At 26.4% G+C, this 20,194-nt stretch overlaps 7 protein-coding genes across 7 annotated transcripts; 2 read left to right on the top strand and 5 right to left on the bottom strand.

The window, feature by feature from the left end:
- Positions 1–1,213: 1,213 nt before the first annotated feature.
- Positions 1,214–2,200, bottom strand: T551_03461 (uncharacterized protein; the record flags this gene model as incomplete). The annotated part of the gene is made up of 3 exons (XM_018375724.1): positions 1,214–1,567; positions 1,614–1,723; positions 1,768–2,200. The coding sequence occupies 3 exons, from the start codon at positions 2,198–2,200 to the stop codon at positions 1,214–1,216; spliced, it is 897 nt and encodes a 298-aa protein (XP_018228073.1).
- Positions 2,201–2,814: 614 nt separating this feature from the next.
- T551_03462 (uncharacterized protein) lies at positions 2,815–4,118 on the bottom strand (the record flags this gene model as incomplete). The annotated part of the gene is made up of 7 exons (XM_018375725.1): positions 3,934–4,118; positions 3,792–3,886; positions 3,550–3,748; positions 3,401–3,502; positions 3,083–3,353; positions 2,950–3,034; positions 2,815–2,902 (listed from the first exon to the last, which is right to left on the bottom strand). The coding sequence occupies exons 1-7, from the start codon at positions 4,018–4,020 to the stop codon at positions 2,815–2,817; spliced, it is 927 nt and encodes a 308-aa protein (XP_018228074.1). The 5' UTR covers positions 4,021–4,118.
- Positions 4,119–4,299: 181 nt separating this feature from the next.
- On the bottom strand, positions 4,300–8,613 carry T551_03463 (uncharacterized protein; the record flags this gene model as incomplete). The annotated part of the gene is made up of 16 exons (XM_018375726.1): positions 4,300–4,455; positions 4,499–4,693; positions 4,739–4,909; positions 4,957–5,250; positions 5,294–5,430; positions 5,472–5,652; positions 5,698–5,818; positions 5,859–6,119; positions 6,165–6,541; positions 6,586–6,781; positions 6,825–7,191; positions 7,235–7,326; positions 7,368–7,674; positions 7,721–7,868; positions 7,914–8,321; positions 8,371–8,613. The coding sequence occupies 16 exons, from the start codon at positions 8,611–8,613 to the stop codon at positions 4,300–4,302; spliced, it is 3,654 nt and encodes a 1,217-aa protein (XP_018228075.1).
- A 385-nt stretch (positions 8,614–8,998) lies between these two features.
- Positions 8,999–11,948, top strand: T551_03464 (uncharacterized protein; the record flags this gene model as incomplete). Its single annotated transcript, XM_018375727.1, has 15 exons — positions 8,999–9,035; positions 9,080–9,170; positions 9,225–9,346; positions 9,388–9,488; positions 9,532–9,683; positions 9,724–9,974; positions 10,019–10,098; positions 10,141–10,160; positions 10,207–10,451; positions 10,503–10,795; positions 10,841–11,218; positions 11,260–11,456; positions 11,502–11,685; positions 11,733–11,796; positions 11,839–11,948. The coding sequence occupies 15 exons, from the start codon at positions 8,999–9,001 to the stop codon at positions 11,946–11,948; spliced, it is 2,325 nt and encodes a 774-aa protein (XP_018228076.1).
- A 953-nt stretch (positions 11,949–12,901) lies between these two features.
- Positions 12,902–14,749, top strand: T551_03465 (uncharacterized protein; the record flags this gene model as incomplete). Its single annotated transcript, XM_018375728.1, has 7 exons — positions 12,902–12,975; positions 13,060–13,108; positions 13,155–13,307; positions 13,350–13,406; positions 13,451–13,750; positions 13,796–14,058; positions 14,101–14,749. 7 exons carry the CDS (start codon positions 12,902–12,904, stop codon positions 14,747–14,749), a joined length of 1,545 nt encoding a protein of 514 aa, XP_018228077.1.
- Positions 14,750–14,843: 94 nt separating this feature from the next.
- T551_03466 (uncharacterized protein) lies at positions 14,844–16,426 on the bottom strand (the record flags this gene model as incomplete). The annotated part of the gene is made up of 7 exons (XM_018375729.1): positions 14,844–15,259; positions 15,304–15,344; positions 15,390–15,615; positions 15,668–15,917; positions 15,961–16,034; positions 16,086–16,139; positions 16,183–16,426. The coding sequence occupies 7 exons, from the start codon at positions 16,424–16,426 to the stop codon at positions 14,844–14,846; spliced, it is 1,305 nt and encodes a 434-aa protein (XP_018228078.1).
- A 1,834-nt stretch (positions 16,427–18,260) lies between these two features.
- T551_03467 (uncharacterized protein) lies at positions 18,261–19,220 on the bottom strand (the record flags this gene model as incomplete). The annotated part of the gene is made up of 4 exons (XM_018375730.1): positions 18,261–18,383; positions 18,423–18,602; positions 18,686–18,973; positions 19,050–19,220. The coding sequence occupies 4 exons, from the start codon at positions 19,218–19,220 to the stop codon at positions 18,261–18,263; spliced, it is 762 nt and encodes a 253-aa protein (XP_018228079.1).
- Between the last annotated feature and the right edge of the window lie 974 nt (positions 19,221–20,194).

A 20,194-nucleotide genomic window follows, 5' to 3' on the forward strand; every position in this document is an offset into this window, starting at 1 on the left:
GACAAAAACAATAGTTTCTTAATTATTATATAAATAAGTAGTGAATTATATTTTTATAATTTTACTTTTTTAAATTAAATTATCGCAGATTTCATAAAAAGATCATTTAATTCTTTTTAAAGGCAACGTATATTAAATAATTTCATAATTTTTTTCAATAGTTATTTTATAAATAATTAAAAATTAGAACAAGCTTAGAAAAGATATATATTAGTTAAAAACAAAATTTATAAATTAATATAATATATTTAATTCATTAGTTAATAAGTCATCTTTTATAATGTTTAAACTTTTCTCTTTAAAAAACATTTAAAATAATTTATATAAATCTAATATTAAATCATTTATTTACGATGATTCTAAGATAACATTGTTAATAGATATTTTGTTTTTTTTAAAAAAACTATTTAATCACTCACTAATTAAAAATAAAAATCAATTATTAATATTTAAGAACAAAATTAGATATTTGTATCATGAAAAATTAAAATATTAACAATATAATCTATATTTTTTTCAAAAAGCTAAAAACATAGTATCAAGCCATTATTTTAATACAATCATGGAGTTTTTTAATTTTTAATTTTAATACATTTTTTTTTCTGTAAAACAATAAAAAAACAACTTATTTTTATAAAAAACTCAAAAACAAAAATTTACTTTCACTAAGATTTATAAAAACAATATTAATATAGAATTTAATCAAAACATATAATAACAATCCTATCTGATCAAAAAAACATTTATCTAAGACTATCTAGAAATAATGAAATTATTAAATCAACATTTTTCAAAAAATGAAACAATATTCTACATAATCACATTCCACTAAATACACAATTCAATAAATATTATCTATAGAACAATCCCTCGCATACTAAACTTAACCAGATATATATAGTTAATCCCGTTAAATAATAGAATTTCAACAAGTTCAAACAAAAAATCTAAAAACTTTATAAAGTAAACTACCAATAAAAATATTTAAATAAACAGTAAATAATTAAAAAAATGAATATGCAATCAAAAAAAATAATTAAATACTTAAACCATGTAATATAAAAACACCACAACCAAGAATATAATAATAATAGTTATCTAAAAAAAGAAAACAATTAGGCAATTTTAGAAGCAAGACAAATAAAAAATAACACCTTACATTTTTTTACAACTTAAAAAAATTAGAAAATACGCTATACCCAAAAAAATGTAATTATGATTTTAACCGAATAGAACGAATACATGGAATAGAGCATGCACGTACGGAAACATTAGAATCAATTACAGCATATATTCCAGAACCACCGCATGAAGCACATAACGGCCGTGGAGAAGGAGGCGCTGGTGCTTTTTGTGGAGAAAAGTAAGCCGAAATACTAGTATTAAGCCATCGTTGGGGAACGGCAAACACAGTGCCATCCTTTGTATCAAGCCATCGTGACATAATAGGCGAAGATACTCGTGGAATATTTTTTTCATCGTCAGATACACCCTCTGTATCTCCTGTTTTAATCCTTTTATACTTATGTGTTGCTTGCTTATTAAGAAGCTTATGAATCGTTTCCATCTTGTCTTATAAGTATTCTATGAGCTTATATCAAACCACCATATACCTTCTCCTCCTCCAGTTTTTGTTCTGAAAGATTCTTTCGGCGACGAGCAAGTTCATCTTTCTTCAGGGCTAATTCTTCCTCTGTAAGATTTTGATGACGCCGTTTAACTGCTAAACATATCACTTAAAGCAAAAATACATTATAAAAACCCTACTTTCTGGTAACTGTACAAGATCACTTGGTATTGCCAATTCTTCTTCTATCCGAGCCCTCTGACGTTTTGTAAGTCTAGAAGCCTCACTAGGCAATGTACTTTGTGGACACGGTGGAGATACAAATGTCTCAATATCATCCGTATCCAATGATTCATTATGTGCAATTTCTTCATCTTCATTAGGATCACTTAATGGACTCAATTCTTCTGATTCTGTATCTGTAGCACTCTCTAAAACTCCAACACGTCTTCGAGTTGATCTTTTTCCTAAGTGTGATCGTGTTGGAACTCGGATAGTGATACGTAATGATTTTTCTTGTGATGGTTGACTTGTCCGTGATTGTAGATATTCATGATTATCTTCTTCTTGTCTTTTAGTCCTATCTTCTATACAATTAGCCTTATTAAAATCTCTTAAAGATGAAAAACCCATAATTTTTTAAAAAAATGATTTTTTTACGTTTACCAATTATCAAGTCGTAAAACAGAGTTATATAATCTATCTCAAAGGAAGAATAAAATATAGAAAAACAAAAATAATTAATGAGACAAAAATGTTATATAATGCTTAAAAAAGCAACCATTCTAAATAATAGAATTCTTTTTTTTTTTTTTTAAAAATCATGTTTATCAAATAATAAAACCCAAAAAAGTCTTAATGAAAAAAAAAAACCAGTTAACGTATTTTTCATTCTGAATTTACAAAATTTTTTCATTTATAAATTGATTTAAAAAAACAATGACTCTGAAAAAAAGTTTTTTAAAATTTCTTCATTTTTTCAAAAAAGAAAAACAAATATATACATTAATCAAGTGTAAAAAACCCCTAGTATAAAAGAATGGTTAATGTTCTATTCTTTCTAAACAAAATATGAATAAAAGACCAAGGGTATATAAGAATTGCAAAAATAATAATATAATTTTTTAATCTAAATAAAATCCAGTTTAAAGAAAAAATAGTATTGACAAGTAACATAAAATATATAACTAATATTAACACCAATTGATATATTTACCATGATTGCATATGTGGAGAACTACGTTTTTTTATATACACCGTGCAAGTGATTGATAATTAGGTGATGCATTTTCATATACTTTCAAAAAATATTCAGACTGATTTTTAGTAAGAAATCTATAAATTAAATAAAAATCTATCAACAGAATGCCCTAAAACCTTACTTGAGAAATTCTTTAATATAATTCTTTAATATTTGTATACTTTGATGATCCATATTTGTATGTGCTATTAATTCAGGAAGAGATACTAGTTATTATTAACGCTTATATTCCACCTTTACAATATCATATTTACCAAATAATCGAAGTAAATGCTCAGCACCATATATATCACTCATTTCTTTATCTTTATATGTTTTCCGTATATCCGAGTATTGTTGTCTTTCAAACCGATATAATAAAATATTACCCAAACACCGGTCAAAATACAGTTTAATTCCTGATATAACCTCTTCAAAAATATCCGCATCAGCGTTACTAAACCGTTTTTTTTGTGTAGAAGAAACTGAATTTTTATAATTTTGTAAAATTTCTGTTACAGTCGGAGATCGAGGAAGTGAAACAAGCTATTATAATCATCAATTATTGCTTAATATAAACTTTTAACTATAACTTGTTGATTCTTCGTTATATTCTCCCAGTCATCTACAAGCTGTGCTTTTAATGCATCTGGAATTGCAATATTAATTTCCGGCTTTGCAATAAAATCTTCTTCCTTTAGAACATTTAAAATATGTTTTTAATAACTTTCTTTAAATAAACCTTTTCCAAATCTACATCTCTTAGACGCTTTTGGCCACGTGAATGTGAAGGACCATCTGCTGATTCACTGGATCTTCCTGAACTTTTTTTACCCGTTTTTTTTTGTGCAGCAAGAGCAGCCATACGTAACTCCCTTTGTGTAGCCAGATTTTCCTCTGTCCACTTTAAAGCACGATCCTCTGGTACCCATTCATCCCATCTAAAAACTTAAATATTTCAAACAGATAATAAAAGTTTCAAACGTCGATTTCCATCCCTTATAATGAACACGTAAATGAGGCTCTTTTTCAGCGTTTTCTCCCCCATCTTCAGGTTCCCTAAGTTCAGCACTTAAGACCTAATTTAAATCAATTTCATTTTTTTTTTTAAATTTTCATAAAATACTTTGGCTTCATAAAGTAATGGTCCATGAAAACTAATAAACAATATTAAACAACGAAACAAACATACAAAAATAACTAAAAATACCATAATACTCTCTCATCCGGCTTAAACGCACTTACCATAATGTTCAGAAGGTTTGAACGTAGCTTCGATGAGTAATAAAGATTTTATATAAACATTAGAGTACCGAATAAATTTATAAAAAAAAAAAACACAAAAAACATGATTATACGTGTTTTCAAATGATATTTTTTGAGCTGATATTTTTTTGAAAAAAATATTAAATCTTATCATGAAAAATTTCAATATTTTCATTCGTAAATGGTTTTGTAGTATAATAATAAAAAAATATAATAATTCCATTCTTTAACGTACTTGAAGAGGTCTTAAGACAGAATAATGAATACGCTCTAATTCTTTAAAATGATTGATTTCAATATTTTGAAATGAAGTATTATTTTGCTGACTATTACTCAATCCATATGAAGGGATTTGAACCGTACAATGAATTAGTGGTGTTTTCTAAGACACTATTAAGATAAAAAGATAATTACATATAACTTACAGTAGAATTATAGAAAAGTTTACGTAAAGCGGGACTATAAAATGAAACTAAAGAATCTCGTTTAGCACATAAAGAAAGATATTCTTCTTGCTGCTTCAGATGCTTATAACGAGGGGTGTTCATCTCTGATGTCCATCCGTTTTTCTTAGAAGACAATTTAATAACACTAGTCCTAGACGAAAACGCTCTAAGAGACTTTTTGAATGTTAATTAATATAATTAAGAAAAATTTAATAATACTTTAAGTAATACTCTAACTTCAGCTGCTCTTCTTTTTCTTTTTATTGAAAGCTCATCATTCGATTTAAGTAATGACTCTGATAACCATGAGCTATCAAAAATTATTTTATGATTAGATATAAGTTTGACTTCCTCAGCCAAATATAGAACAGAGTTGTTTAAAAATTCAATCTTAAAACATAAGCTTATTGTTTTAAAGAAAAAAAGAAAATTATTACTTCATTAGAAAACTCCTGGACCTTATTTTGGAATAACTGACTATTAATTATGTAATTCTCCTCAAAATTGATACCAGAAAAATTTTTATTATTTTCAAACTTGTTTATAATTTTTTCCATAGATTTGATTTTTGTATTAAGATTCTCTATAGTTTCATCGTATTGTTTTTCTTTCAGTAATGATTCATTTAAACGCGTTTCGAGCATTTTTATAGTCTCAGAATGTTGTTTTATATCTGCAGTTCTTTTATTTAAAAGTTGAGTCTTTATATTAACTTCTTCTATTATTTTATCCTTCCCTTATTTAAAAAAAAATCAGAAAAAAATATAATTTTACCTTAAGCCGTATATCAATGACATATTGATTAATCTTATCCTGAAGATTTTTAAGTCTTTGTTCTAGTTCATTTTTTCTTTGTGATATTAATTTAATTTCATCAGAATACAAATTCCATGGTGAAATAATTTGAGGTGCTATTAAATTAGAAGGTATGTATAAGTTAAAAATATCTTACATTGAAACAAATTTGATGGATTTTCAATATCTTTTTCTAATTTTAACAAAATAGAAGTTATTGAAGCAACATTATTAAAGATATTATCAAAATTTAAATTTGACTCTATATCTTCTCTAGAAAGAAATATTTCAGTACGTTCAGAGTACTTATTTAATATATCATTCAAATACATTAAATTCTACAACAAAATTTATATATATAGTTAATATTTATAAATACTTACCTTTCTCATTGTATCATCTATAAAATTTGCCATAGTTTTAACATTAAAAAATTCAAAAACAAGAGATTCTTTTATTGATAATGAATTTTCTTTTAATGAGTCTATTATTTTAAGAAATTTACTAGAAATATAAATAAACCATAACAAAATAATAAGCTTACTTTAGTATAACTTTATTTTTTTGAACTTGATATGTAATTGTTTCAAACTGCTTCATTAATCTTGAAATGTTTATGTCATCTTCTCTTATAATTTGTTTCATAAAATCAGATTGAAGTATATTTTGAAGTATTGATTCTTGTTTTAAAAAATTTTCAATATAATTAAGAGAAAATGATAATTCAATTTCAAATTTAGACATGAACTCACCATCAAAAGACTTTATATATATATCAGATAAATTACCAAATAATAAAATAGATCTATATATTTATTATTAAATATATTTTTAATTTATATTGTCTCACTCTTCTATAGCTCCAAGAACCTTTTTTTCAGAATAATTATCTTTTCTTAAATTACTTATTTCTATATCTAATGTGTTTTCTAGAAGATCCAATTTAGAAAATGCAGAAGAAATTGTTTCAAAATCAGACAAAGTGCAAGCACTCATAAAGTGAGTAAAATTATTAGCAATTGCAGATAAGCATGTGAGCTTTCTATTTATTTCTATTTCTTCTAAAAAAGAATTGATTTCTAATACATTGTTTTTAATAATCATATTATATGATATTTTTTCATTAATAATATCATATAAAAGAACAGATTTCATTGCAATCCTTTTACATTTAAAATAAATCATAATCGGACTATCCTGTGAAGAATAAGATTCGGGAAAGAAAAGCTGTAAATCATTTAATAAATTATAAATAAAAATGAAACATTTACCTTCATAATTTTAAGTTTTTCTAATGCATCTAAACCTTTAAGTTTTTCAAGTTCACTTTCTATTTTCTCAGACTGAGACTTAACAGATGAAGACTTTAATTTTAAATTTAGGCTCATAACTTCTTTAGTCCAAATATTCAATTCAGTGCTTTCTGTTTTTGTATTTTGATTCTCAAGCTTCAGAGTCTCAATTTCACTAATTTATAAGCCCCATTTAAATTAAAAACAAAAAAAAATACCTTTGTAATTTTCCTACCAATTCCTTAAATCTAATAATAATAGATTCATATTCAGAATTAGTTTTCTTTAACTGGTCCAACTTATTCATATTTTCACGTATAATAAAATCTTTATATTCTAATTCTTCCCTCATTTGTCTCTCATTTTCTAAACGATTTTCCTCTAATTCGTCATTAAGCTCTTTTAAAGATTCTAAATCTTGAATAGTTATATTCATTTGATCTATTTTTTCTTTTAAAGAGATATTTTTTTCTGTCAATTCTTCTAGCATTTCTTCTGCAGCTGAACTAATATCTGCTTGTTGCTTAAGATCATCAATTAGATCTTCGGTTTCTTTAAGTTTTTCTTTTAAAATCTCGTATTGTGCTAAAAGAAATTAATAAATAAAAAATAAAGCAATAAATATTACTTTTATATTTTTTAAGACCATCAACTTCTAATTCATAATGCTTTATTTTGTTTTTAAATTCTACCTCTTGAGTATTTGTAATAGTATGTAATCTTAAATATTAAAAAAAGAAAAAATAGATATTTATATTTACTTAATAAGCGCATCCTTTAATAAGTTGTTTTGTTCTTTAAGAGATCCTTCATCCTCATTTTGTTTTTCATCAGAAATATTTTCAGAGTCCTCCTGTACACTATTCTTTTGCGTTTCTTTTTCAAAAGAATCTAATTTAAAATTCAAAAATTCAATTTTTTCCTCTGCCATTTCTTTGTCAATAGCAGTAGTCTCTAATAGTTCAGATGTCTCGATAAGTTTCATTTCTAATTCTTCTTTTTCGTTTTCTATGTTTCTTAATAAAGATTTTAAGTTCCGTATTTCATCCTGCATAGATACGACTTTTACTGCAAATATTATTTATGAAAAATTATCAATTTTTCTAAAACATACTTTGAAGTTTGTTTTTAGCTTTTTCTAAAAACTCTTTTTCCTGTAATTGATCTTCTAACTGCTTTATCTTATTTTTATCCTCTGCTCTTTTTGTATCAAGAATTTTTAGCTTCTTTTTTAATTCATCTACTGAATTAGCTTCATTTGCCTAAAAACAGTTCAATTTTTATATGCAAAATAGGCAAATTTATACTTCAAACTTTGCTAGATAAAACTGTGCAGACGCTTTCTCGTCTTCTAATGAATCTAAAACAGTTCTTTCTTTGTCTTTCTTTCTTATATCATCCACATCTTTTGTATCTTCTTTGGTTTTTTCCAAATTCCCTTCCAAATCTGCATATTTAATGGGAGACCCATGTATGGGTGTTGCTGCTCGTGATACAATCGTAGATACTTCACTCAGGCTATCAGGAGTTTTAACATTCCTAGACGCAATAAGCATCTCGAACGATGACTTAGTATTTAAAGGTCTTTGTTGTATTTTTGAAGATTGAATACATGGTATTCGAGAAATTGGTGCTATTCCTCGAGGTGATTTAAAAACATCCATTTTCTGAGGCGATGATACCGTGCTCCTTTTCATTTCATGTGCTTCATCTTTCTTCATACACTTAATTCTCTATTAATACCCCAAAACAAAGAATCTTTACATTATCAAAATATTCTTGCTCATCTTCCTGAGCAACTGACTTTACTACATAAGGCCGAACAAACACACCATAGTTCTTTTTGCATTCAAAATATCGCTCTCCTTGAACTGATCCATCATTCTTTCCTGTTGGTGTATCTAACTCTACTCCTACCCAAAAACCTGATGAAAAATGTGTTAAACCTACAAATCTAACTGTTCCTTGCACTTTTCCAATATATACTCGATCATTAACAGAAACCATAGTGATAAAAGACGTATAAAATCTTTTTCTTCTCTAAAAAAGCTATTTAAAGCTTATATTTTACATATGTTTTTTCATAATATTAACTCTGTTCGGAGATTCAGTGTGTTGCCATGCCAAATTGTTTATAAGCTAGTTTATCTGGTTTTATCAAATCATCAAATCTATAATGTAAAGAACATATAAATATATAATAAATATATACATAGAGACTTAAATTTTAAATTTCTGCATATTATTATATATTTATATATAATATATTTATTAATATCACGTGAATATATTACTTTAACACGGTGTTGCACGATCACAACGTAAAAAAAAGACGAGTTATGACCAGATAATTTTTAGATGAATTAAAACAAAGTTTTTTAATAATTTCAATATGTTTATGCTTAAGAACTTTCTAGGAAAGATTTGGGGTAAATTTTATGTTTTTTTTTCGCCTAAATTTGACCATAATTAGGTAATCCTGATAGTTTAAATATTGCACATATTCCAGTTGGACAGCTTTATCTTGTACGTCCATCTTCTCCAAAAGGTTATAGTGAATGCATGTGTGTGAAGATTCCATCTTAATTAGTAATAAAATGTTAACAATTTTTTGAAAGATATAAAGATGCAGCTGCAAGTATTAAGCGAACATTAACAGAGTTTCATTACCAATTAGTAATACAAAGGGCATATGAAGAAGGAGAAGAGCAAATACTAAATGAAGATGAACGCCAGGATGGTATCATGTGTTTACGTATTGGATAATTATTGATTATGCAGAGTTTATTGATGAAAAAAGCTTTTTGATGGATGAATCTCTTAAATTTCACTCTTTTATACGGGAAGATTGTGTTATTTATGCATGGAGAGATCTTTCTGGGGTTAGTTTTATCTTTTCATATGGCATATGTTTTATATTAGAAGGATGAAGATGATCTATATGAATTTGTTTGTGATTCAAGTATACAGAAAAGTGCAATACGCACCTTTGAAGAGGTAGCAGCTCGGTGCATATTTGAAAGAAAATATAGAAAGTCTCATGAAGAAGCGACTGATTCAGATTTAAACAAGTTTTTGTAAGTGATTAGCGTAAAATTAAGTTTTAACACATTAAAGGTCGCCAATGTCCACATTTACATCTTCTCAGAATCCATCGCTAATCCAAAGCCCTTTGATCTCTGATAGTTCTAAAGCCAAATCTAAAACAGATGATTCTGTTATAAAAACAAAAGAAACAGAAGCAACCCAAGCAAAGATTATTGTTCAAGTTAATGCTGAACTGCATTTATTTGATGCTGCAGATAATGTTTTTGTACTTCAAGACAATGATGTAGTTGCAACTGTTTCTGAAATAGGTCTATGGGAATGTAGTAGAAAGTTATTTTTAATATTTACTTTCTAATAATTACAGATTGGCTTGAAATAAAAGGCAATGAAAGGATATGGCTTGGTCAACCTATTTGTCCAGATATAAATCCTGTATTTAACTATGTGCGTAATATGATTTAAAGACAAATATACTAATTTCTATAGGAACATTTTTCATTTATTTGGTTTAAATTAGATCAATATTTTTAACGGGACTTCTAATAGTTTTAGGAATTATTGTGACGATAGGTCACAAGTATATTCATGGTTACTTCGTTTTAGTAATGTTGAAATCGAAGAAAACTTCCAAGAAGGATTTATGATAGCCTTATGGGAAATGTTAAATCAGCAAAGATGGATTAAAATGAAAGATGAAGAGAAAGAATATGTTATTGATACTTTTCATCAGGATGTTGAAATGGAAAATGTCAATGATGATGATCCCGAAGAAAATGATCAAGATGTAAATAGTGATTGTTAGTGATTTATCTTTTATAGCGTGTTCAGTTAAAACTAATTTTTTGTAGCTAATGATATTCCTCAATATTTTGAAAAAAATGAGCGTCATTATGCAAATTTTGATAATGAAAATAAATATTCTGATGTAGAATCAGATAATGAAGATGAGTATTCTCATTCGGAATTAGATGATAAAGGCGAAAATAGTCAATTGGCAGTAGGATATAAACATGACAGATCTTTTGTTGTTCGTGGCGATAAAATAGGAGTTTTTCGTCATGTAAATGATGATCAATTAGAATTTGTTGCTACTATTAATAAAATTCAAACACCAAAAGGAAAATTATTTCAGCCATCTAAGGTATATTTGATAAAAATTACAATATTATAATTTATCGCTTTACAGATCATGCTTCATAATGAAGATTCTGAAGTAATACTACAGAATCCTGATGAACCTCACAATTTATATCAAATGGATCTTGAATATGGGAAAGTTGTTGATGAATGGAAAATAAATGATGATATTTCAATATTAAATTTTACACCAAAGACTAAATTTTCCCAAATGACTGCTGAAAAAACACTTATAGGCATTTCACATAATTCTCTTTTTAGAATTGATTCTAGATTACCTAAAGATAAAATTGTTATGGATGAATATAAACAATACACTACTAGGAATGATTTTAGTGTAGTAGCTACTACTGAAAAAGGCTATATAGCAGTTGCTTCTAATAAAGGAGATATAAGATTGTTTGATAGAGTTGGCATTAATGCTAAGGTAATTATTTTCTAAGCTGTTTATTAATTTAATTTCTGAAGACAGCTTTACCTGCACTTGGAGAACCTATAATTGGAATTGACGTTTCTGCAGATGGAAAATGGATTTTAGCTACATGTACAACTTATCTTCTACTTATTGATTCAACAATAAACGAAGGGAAAAATCAGGGAAAACTTGGTTTCGAAAAAAGTTTTGGGAAAGATACTAAACCAAAGCCAAAGAGATTACAACTTAAGTATTTCTTTTTATTGTTCTAATACCTTATAATAATAGAATATAGTCCTGTACATGTCGCAATGATGCAAGGGCAAATTAATTTTACTCCTGCTAAATTTAATACGGGAAAAGATATTGAAGAAAAAACAATTGTTACGAGTAGTGGTCCATATGTAATATCATGGGAGTTGTCAAGAGTAATAAAAGGGGAAACGTATAAATATAAAATAAGACAATACCCAGATGAAGTATACTTTTGTTATTGTGTAGATTTTTAATATTAATATTTTAAAAGGTTAAAGCAAATAATTTTAAATTCGGAACAGACAAAAATGTAATTGTTGCTCTTCCACATAATGGTAAATTGTATTTATTACATATATGTAATTTGATTATCTTAGTATCTATGATAAATAAATCAGCCTTTAGAAAACCAACCCGAGAATCTCTTTTGCGAACACCTACAAGAAATTTGCGTTCTCGTTCTAATATTGTGAATTCTCCATATTAGTTTGGTTTTTTTTTTTTTTCAACAGTCTTTATGTATTGTATTTATATAAAATTTCTAGCTTTTTGTATATTTAATCTTTAATTATCAATTTTTTTATTCTTATTAAATTTTTATTGAGATTGAATAAAAAAATAAAATTTGAATGAATATATCGTTTAGTATTTGGGTTACATTTTTAAATTTTTGTATAAAATATATTCAAAAAAAGTTTCTAATTTTGAAAAAAATATTTATTAAAAAAATGAAAAAACATTTAAATAATACAAAAATATAAAGGAATAACCAATTTTTCTTTATATATTTTTTTAAAATTTTGTATAAAAATAATTATTTATTATATTATACATATTTTTTGTTGTAAAAAGGTATATTTCACTTAAAATTTATCTAAAAAGACAAAATAAATCATCTATTTTTAAATACTAAATATACTTATATTATGATTATTTTAATTTTCCAAAAAATAATTTTTAATATTTTTAAATTTTATATATCTAAAAAGTCAATTTTTTAAATCAATATAAAAAATAAATATAAAAATTAAATATAAATAATACATGTTTTTACTTAATTAATATTCTAATAAAATATTAAAAAAAACATAAAAATTTTTATTAAATATATAAATATAGCTAAACAAAGTTTAGTTCTTTACATATAACTAAAAGACTCAATCTTATTAAATACTAAAATATTAAAAGATTACAATAAAATACATTCAAAATTCATAAAAATAGTCCAATAAATTAAAGTATATATTTAATACATCTATATTTTAAAAGATCGAGATCGGGTATATCAAAATCGATTATTAACATCATTTTCTACAGATAACAGTTAAATAATATATTTTCAAGAAGAAATACAAGGTAATATTTGTAAACTAAACATAATTTTTTTCTCTTAATTTAAATTTAATATTTATAGAGTTTTCTTTTTTTTGAAATCTCAATATGTTAAATTGTCATTATGATGTTCTTGGAATTAACCAAAGTGCTTCCCTTAATGACATTAAAAAAGCATACAAGTAAGACGTTTGCCGAAATATACTGCAATAGCAGTTATTTAATCGGTAGCTTCTTTAACTCAGACATTATTGACGTTTTATTAGGCGTCTTGCTTTAATCTTTCATCCGGATAAAAATAACAGTAGTAAAGAAGTTTTTAACCCCTAGAAACAATATAAACATATTCTAATATTCATAGTCAACTGAAAAATTTGCACAGATCCAAGCAGCATATGAAGTTTTATCTGATGAAATAGAAAGAAGATGGTATGATACACATCGCGAGCAAATTCTTTATAGGAATTATGAAACATCATCTATGGAAAATGGTATACCAGTGACGACTTCAGAGGTCTGTATTTCTCTTTTTAGATAATTTTGGTTGAAAATTAAGGAATTAATGCAATTTTTTGACCCAATAATTTTTAAGAAAATGGACGACAGCAGTAAAGTATAAACTAGCTAACAACAATATTAAATTTCTAAAAAATCCAGGGGTTTTATACAAGAATTAGAGATTTGTTTGAAAAGCTTGCATCTGAAGAATTAGCTGTTGCAAAACAACAAGGAATAAATGTGAAAAAGAAACCATCCTTTGGAAACAGCAGATCACCATATGAACCCATCGTTAGAGATTTTTATGCAGAATGGTCATGTTTTTCTACTGAAAAATCTTTTTCATGGGTTGATCAATATAAATATGATAGCTCAGAAAGAAAAATAAAACGCATTGTAGAAAAAGAAAACAACAAGCTTAGGAAATTTGCAATAAAAGAATTTAATGATACTGTAAAAGTATTTTAAGATCAAGTGTTTTACTTAAGACATTAATTTATTTAGTCTTTGGTTAGTTTTATAAAAAAACGAGATATAAGAATTAAATTTGAAAAAGTTTCAGAAAAAGATCGACAAGCATCTCTTCTGGCTTCTTCTAAAGCTCAAGCTGAAAAAGATAGAGCAATTTTTCAGGCAAGTCTTGGTGTTTATGATGAACAAGAATGGGCAAAAGTTGAAACTAAGATCGATGATAACTATAAAGAAGAAAGCGAAGATGAAGAAATATTTGAGTGTGTTGCGTGTAAAAAAATATTCAAAAGTGAAAAGTATGTAATTTTTTATATCGAATTTTAATTTATAAAATTTAGACAATTCATGGTACACGAAAAAAGTAAAAAACATATTAAGTCCCTAAATATTTTAAGAAAAATGTTTAAACAAAAATTTTTGGAGCTAGGAATCTATCCTCCACATGAAGAATTAGAATTATCTGATAGTAGTGAAGAATATTTTACAGGAGAAGAAGATATTGAAGAATATCAAGAACAAAATTTAAATATCTTAAAAGAAAGAAATTTTTTTCAAGATGATTCCATTATTGTTAATAATAGCTCTCCCTTTTTGAAACATCTAAATGAGGAATCTGATTTACATGATACCAAACTCGATTTAAAAAATTCGGATTTTTTGACACAGACACAAAATCTTGAAAATGATTTAGGGAGTTGTATAGATTCATTATCGAATAGTTTGAATGAATCTTCACTTAATAAAAAAAATAAAAATGATACCATAACTAAAACTAAATATTTTAAGAACTTAAAAAGAAAAAAAGAAAAAAATAATAACGATACAAATGTTAATACCAATATTACATGTACTCTCTGTCTTGAAAAGTTTTCAAGTAGAAACAAATTATTCGATCATTTTAGGCATTCCGGACATGCTCAACCATTATTTCAAGTAAAACAACATAAAAATAACAGATCATTACAGGATATAAATTCTGAATTTTAAAATAGAATGGTATCTATATCACAATTTTTTCTAAATATATTTTTATAATAAACAAAATGTAATGATTATTATTTATATAGGTTATAAAACTATACTATCTAAGTCCCGATTTAGTTGTTTTAATTATAGCCACTATAGGCACTTCAATTCCTTTATTATCAGGCGCACCTAACCCATTCCCTGCAATCCATCCTAGCTTTTCCAACATTATTCTTCCTCTATTGTTTTTATCTATTTCAGGAACATTTTTGGCAACAATATCCCCATCATGATATCTATTTCCATTTCTATTAGAATTTTTGCTAGTATTATTTCTCGACTTATTAGGGTCTTTCCTTTGGGATACTTTACGATTATATTGGTTATGATTAAGACTTTGTAAAACCCTATTAACGTGTTGTTTAGAATAATTATCATGAATTTTAGTAGTTTTATATAAAATAACATGTCGGGATCTCTCAGTTCCGAATGATTTTGAACCAATACCGTATGCATTTGCCAACATATGGACTATTTTTAGATTAGAAATGTAAAATTATTATTTTAAAAAATACTCCATCTGCGAGCTTGAGAGTCCATAGAGATAAGATCGAGTCTATAAAATTATTAAACAAACCGAAAAATTATCCAGCTAACATACTCCATAAGGTCAGAGTCAGATATAAATTGACACACTATATTGTTAACCTTTAAAAGTAATTCTCTAAGAGTCCGTCCTGTCTTAGTATTTTTCCTATTTTCATTTTTTTTCGCTTTAATATTCTGTTCTAAATATTTCCTTTGATATATCTTTTGGCGTCTTTTTGTAGTATTTTTTTCCAAATTTTTCAAATTATTTAACATATGAAAAAAATGATAATTTTCGTCTAATAATAATTAGATTTGAAAATAATTCAATAACAAAAATCTAGAATTAACCTTCAAAGTCATAATTCTCTTTAAAATTTTTATTCATATAAGATGTTTTATAACCATTTTTCCAGCCTCGGCAATTTAATTTTGAAAAAACATTAAAATCAGGTTTAAACCGATTATATATATTATAGTGCATTTTTTCACATATATCTTCACCACTTTCAACTACTATATCATTATCTAGAAATAACGAATTCGAATCACATTCTTTTAAAAAATCATTATAGTTTAAATTTTCATGATCAATTATGTTCTTTTCATAAATGTAAGAAATTAAAATAAAAAAATACTATTACCCAGACATAATCTAACTCCATATCATTACAGAGTTTATAACGTCTTTTCGTTTTATTCAAATTTAATTCTTTCGCTTTTTAAATGTTATTAAAAGTTTTTAACAAAAACACTTTTTAAAACATACCATTTCCATCAAAATTACATTTAAGCCCAACCTTTTTAATGTTTTGGAGGCCTCCTTCCACGTTAATTTTTTTAATTAAATATATATATTATAAAACCTGATGGTTTACATTTATTTTCAAATACACAGTCTGTTATTTTTGACTTTTCAAACTTTTTTCCAATAAAAAGTATTTCTTCAGAAAAACTCCTTCGTTCTAAAACATCAGAAAAGCTGGAAGAAAACATACAATCCATGTCTTCTAAAGTATCAGAGGACGATATAGATGAAGGTAAATAATGATAGCCTTCAAATTCATCTGATTTCGTAGTTTTAACACCTTTTTTCACCCTTCTTTTCATTTTTGAGTATCTGTATAAACATCCAACAATTTTATATGTTTAAAATCCAATATTTCACACTTTAAACTTATCCAGCAATATTTTTCAAATTAGAACACTTTGAAACCAATTTTTTAAAGAAACTAGGTTTTGATACACGCTAATTAACAAACATATAATATACTACGCTTCAAATAATAACTTTATAAGTTTTATAGCTCAAAAGCGCAATAAAAAAACATATTTTTAGCAAAACAAATCTTATTTTTTCTTAGCTGATATTTTAAACAAAAACCAGTAATCAAAGAAAAAATTTAATATGTAAGTATATTTTAACAGTAAATCCTTATACCTCAAACATATCGAGCACTTTTATATTGAAATAATTTTTTTTTTGAACAGTATGTAATCGATAACTTTATAATAATTTAAAAGCCCCTTTTGTCAAAAAAGATCTGAAAACACGATATATATAACAAATAAAAACATTAATACATTTTTTTATAGAAAATATTCTTTTTTGATTAAAAATTATAAAACATAGACGTAATATGATATTAATGAAAAGAATCAAGAAATACATAAAAAACACTATTCTAATGAGCGGTTTGATATGAAAATGCTATCTAATATTTTATCGAAGGTAATTTTTAATTAAAAACAATTATATTAATTTTTTGAAAGAATTACATTAAACATGTAAAATCATTATTATTGACATTACTTTTAATAAAATGAACACTATATTGTTATTTAGTTTTCATAAAGTTTAGATAAATGAAAAAAATTATTCTGTAAATCTACAAGTTTTATTATTAAAATATGTAAATTTATATAAAAAAATAGGTAAATAAAAAAATAACTAAGATAAAACCTAAACGTATAAAAACATATATTTTATCATCAGTAAATATAGACATTAATATTTATAAAATTAACTAAATATAAAATACTTTAAAATCTAAGACTAATATCCAAACTTTTCAATTAAAAATATTAATTTGAGTATTTTCCGTTGAAACTCATTACAATAATAAACATTTCTAATTATTATATTTTTCATAATAAATGAGTTGTATTTAATCATAATTTTTATATTAAATATCTAGAATTTGCTTTTCAAAATACATAAACAATTCCAAAACAAACCAGTGGATAATTATCCATTATAAATAATACATATTCATTAAACATATCCTACAATAGCCCAAAATTTTCCGTTGAAAATAAATCTGGATTAAATAATTAAAAATATTATATTTAGAAATATATAACGAATATATTGATACGTATTTACATGCTTGGTCTTTCCAAGCAGAAACACAGTAGATAAAATAAGACGCCAAAATACCCAATACCGTTTATAAACCTATCTATCTTTTGTTTGACGACTAAATTCCATTAAATTCCATTAATATTATACAATAAAAGCTAAATCCTATAATATTTAATAAAAAAACATTTCTAGAATGCTTCAAAATATTTCCTATTTCTTGAGTATTGCCGTCATTTCATAAATATGTTTTAACACCATCTATAAAACTATTTCATTTCTTTAAAAAGAAGAAATTTTTAGAATAACCAAGACTATTTTCAAATGAACTCAAACATCGTGTCCAGTCCATGTTCTAAAATACAATCTGGACAACAAAAAAACATAATCCTATAGAATTAATAAATCCGGTTTTAGAATTATCTCGAAAAAACCAATTTATTTTGCCGATACTATCATTTATACAGCACCTCCAAAAACTAAGTCTCACTATTATCATTAGATAACCCTTCTTGTTCAATTATTTGAGGAAAATAGATAAAAAAATGACAAGGAATAGATAGTCAAGTCCTCTCCTATTCCTCACCGAATACCATCAGTTCGTTCACGCAATGACGAAAAATGGGAAAGAGTTTTTAGTGGCCCCAGATGATTAACTTGAGATGCCATCATTAAAGCATACATATCAGCTAAACTTTCTCCCATCTAAAACATCAGCTAAAAATAAAATAAAATAAAACATACTTCAAGACATCTTAAGACTCTACGTGTAATTCCCAAATCGTTGACAACAGAAGCAGGTGCATTAGGACAAACAGTATCACGCAGGATATATTCATCATATCGTAAAGTAATAAATTCGAACCACTCCATTTTAAGAAGAACTGGAGTAAACTGTACAGACAAGTTCCCTTCAGCAACAACCTAAAACATTCATTAGTCCCCAAAACCATTCCGTTAATACAAAATCTAAATCTTCTATGTATACTGTAATATCTAACTCTTACCTGAGAACCATTGGCATACCAATAAATAAGCTTAGCATGTGGACAAGCAACAACATAACCATGAGATATTGTTATATGTTCTTTAACAGCTCCAAGTACAAATTGCATCTGTGCAACGCCACTTTCGTAGTTTGTCCAGAAAAACATCGGTAACGATAACACTGGAAGTTCAAATACCCGCGGAGAATGAGTTGTTTGTGCACGCTGCGGTGCCAATGAAAGTCGCATCATTGCATAATCCGTAAAATAGGCATGTACAAACGTTCGCCAACCAGCTAAATCATGTCGCTACCAGACAAAACGTGAGCAGGAGATAAACAGAATGTGTCACTGAAGCGCTGCAGTCCTAACAGCCTTAACCTACCTTCTGCGTCGAACTAAGCCCATCAATAAATTGAAGTAATTGTAAAACCGCAAGACCCGGCTGTGCTGCAGTTTCCGGACGCCGTATTATGTTTGCCTCAGCTGGATAGCCATGCGTACGACCCATTCCAGGACATGGCGCTCCTTGAAGATGCCCTTGAAATGGCTGCATAACAAAAAGAACAAAGTAATCAAATAAAGTCGAAAAAACAAGCTATCAATTGGGAAAAAAAGCCGAAATAAAAAACAAACGACAAAACAAACCAAAAACCAACAAACACACTTATATAGAGCCTTGATCAGGTCTTTTTTTTTACGTAAATTGGTTTATTCAACAAAAAATCTTAAATATAAAATTTAGCAAGTTCTGTCTAAAAATCCCTATACTTTTTGAAAAAAACTCAATATATGAAAGCAAAAGCTTCAATAAAATGCTGTACTAAACTCCATTTACTTAAAAATTTCAATTAACCCTCACCTTAAGCCTGTACAACGTTTACTGCAGTGTTAGTATGTCAGGTTAGGTTTACGTATGTGGGGACGGTTAAAAAACCGAGAAACGTAAGACAAAAAAGTTAACACCGATAAGAGTTAAAAATTTTAAAATTAAAATTTTAAGAAAAATTTAAGAAAAAATCAAGTGATATTAATAAGGAAATGTTAAAAAATGTTAACGAATGTTAATAAATGTTAATGAATGTTAATAAATGTCAAAAAAGTGTTAAAAATGTTAAATAAAAAACTAAGAGCTAAAAGTAAAAAGAAATCAAGAGATTAAAAAAATTAAGGAGATATTAAAGAGAGTGTTAAAACATTAAAACATTTTAAGGGTTAACAGCTGAAAAGTTTAAAGCAAGTGGAAATGCCCAGAAATCTTAAAAACTGTTAAAAACAAAGGAAAAGACACAAAAATGCGTAAAAAGAAACAAATATTACCAGTTAAAGGTAAGGCATCAAGAAACAGTGCCAACAAGGATGAAACCAACCATATTTTGGCTGATCGACGCTGAAAGACATACAACAACACCAGTTTGGTGTTTAACATAAATAGTTGCAATACACGGTTCTTTAACGAGCATTGTATGTCGCAGCTACTGAGTTGGTGCTGCTCATAAACTGTATTTAAGCGATTTTCTTACATTAGAT

Source organism: Pneumocystis jirovecii (genome assembly GCF_001477535.1).
Source record: "Pneumocystis jirovecii RU7 chromosome Unknown supercont1.17, whole genome shotgun sequence".
NCBI lineage: Eukaryota > Fungi > Ascomycota > Pneumocystomycetes > Pneumocystales > Pneumocystaceae > Pneumocystis > Pneumocystis jirovecii.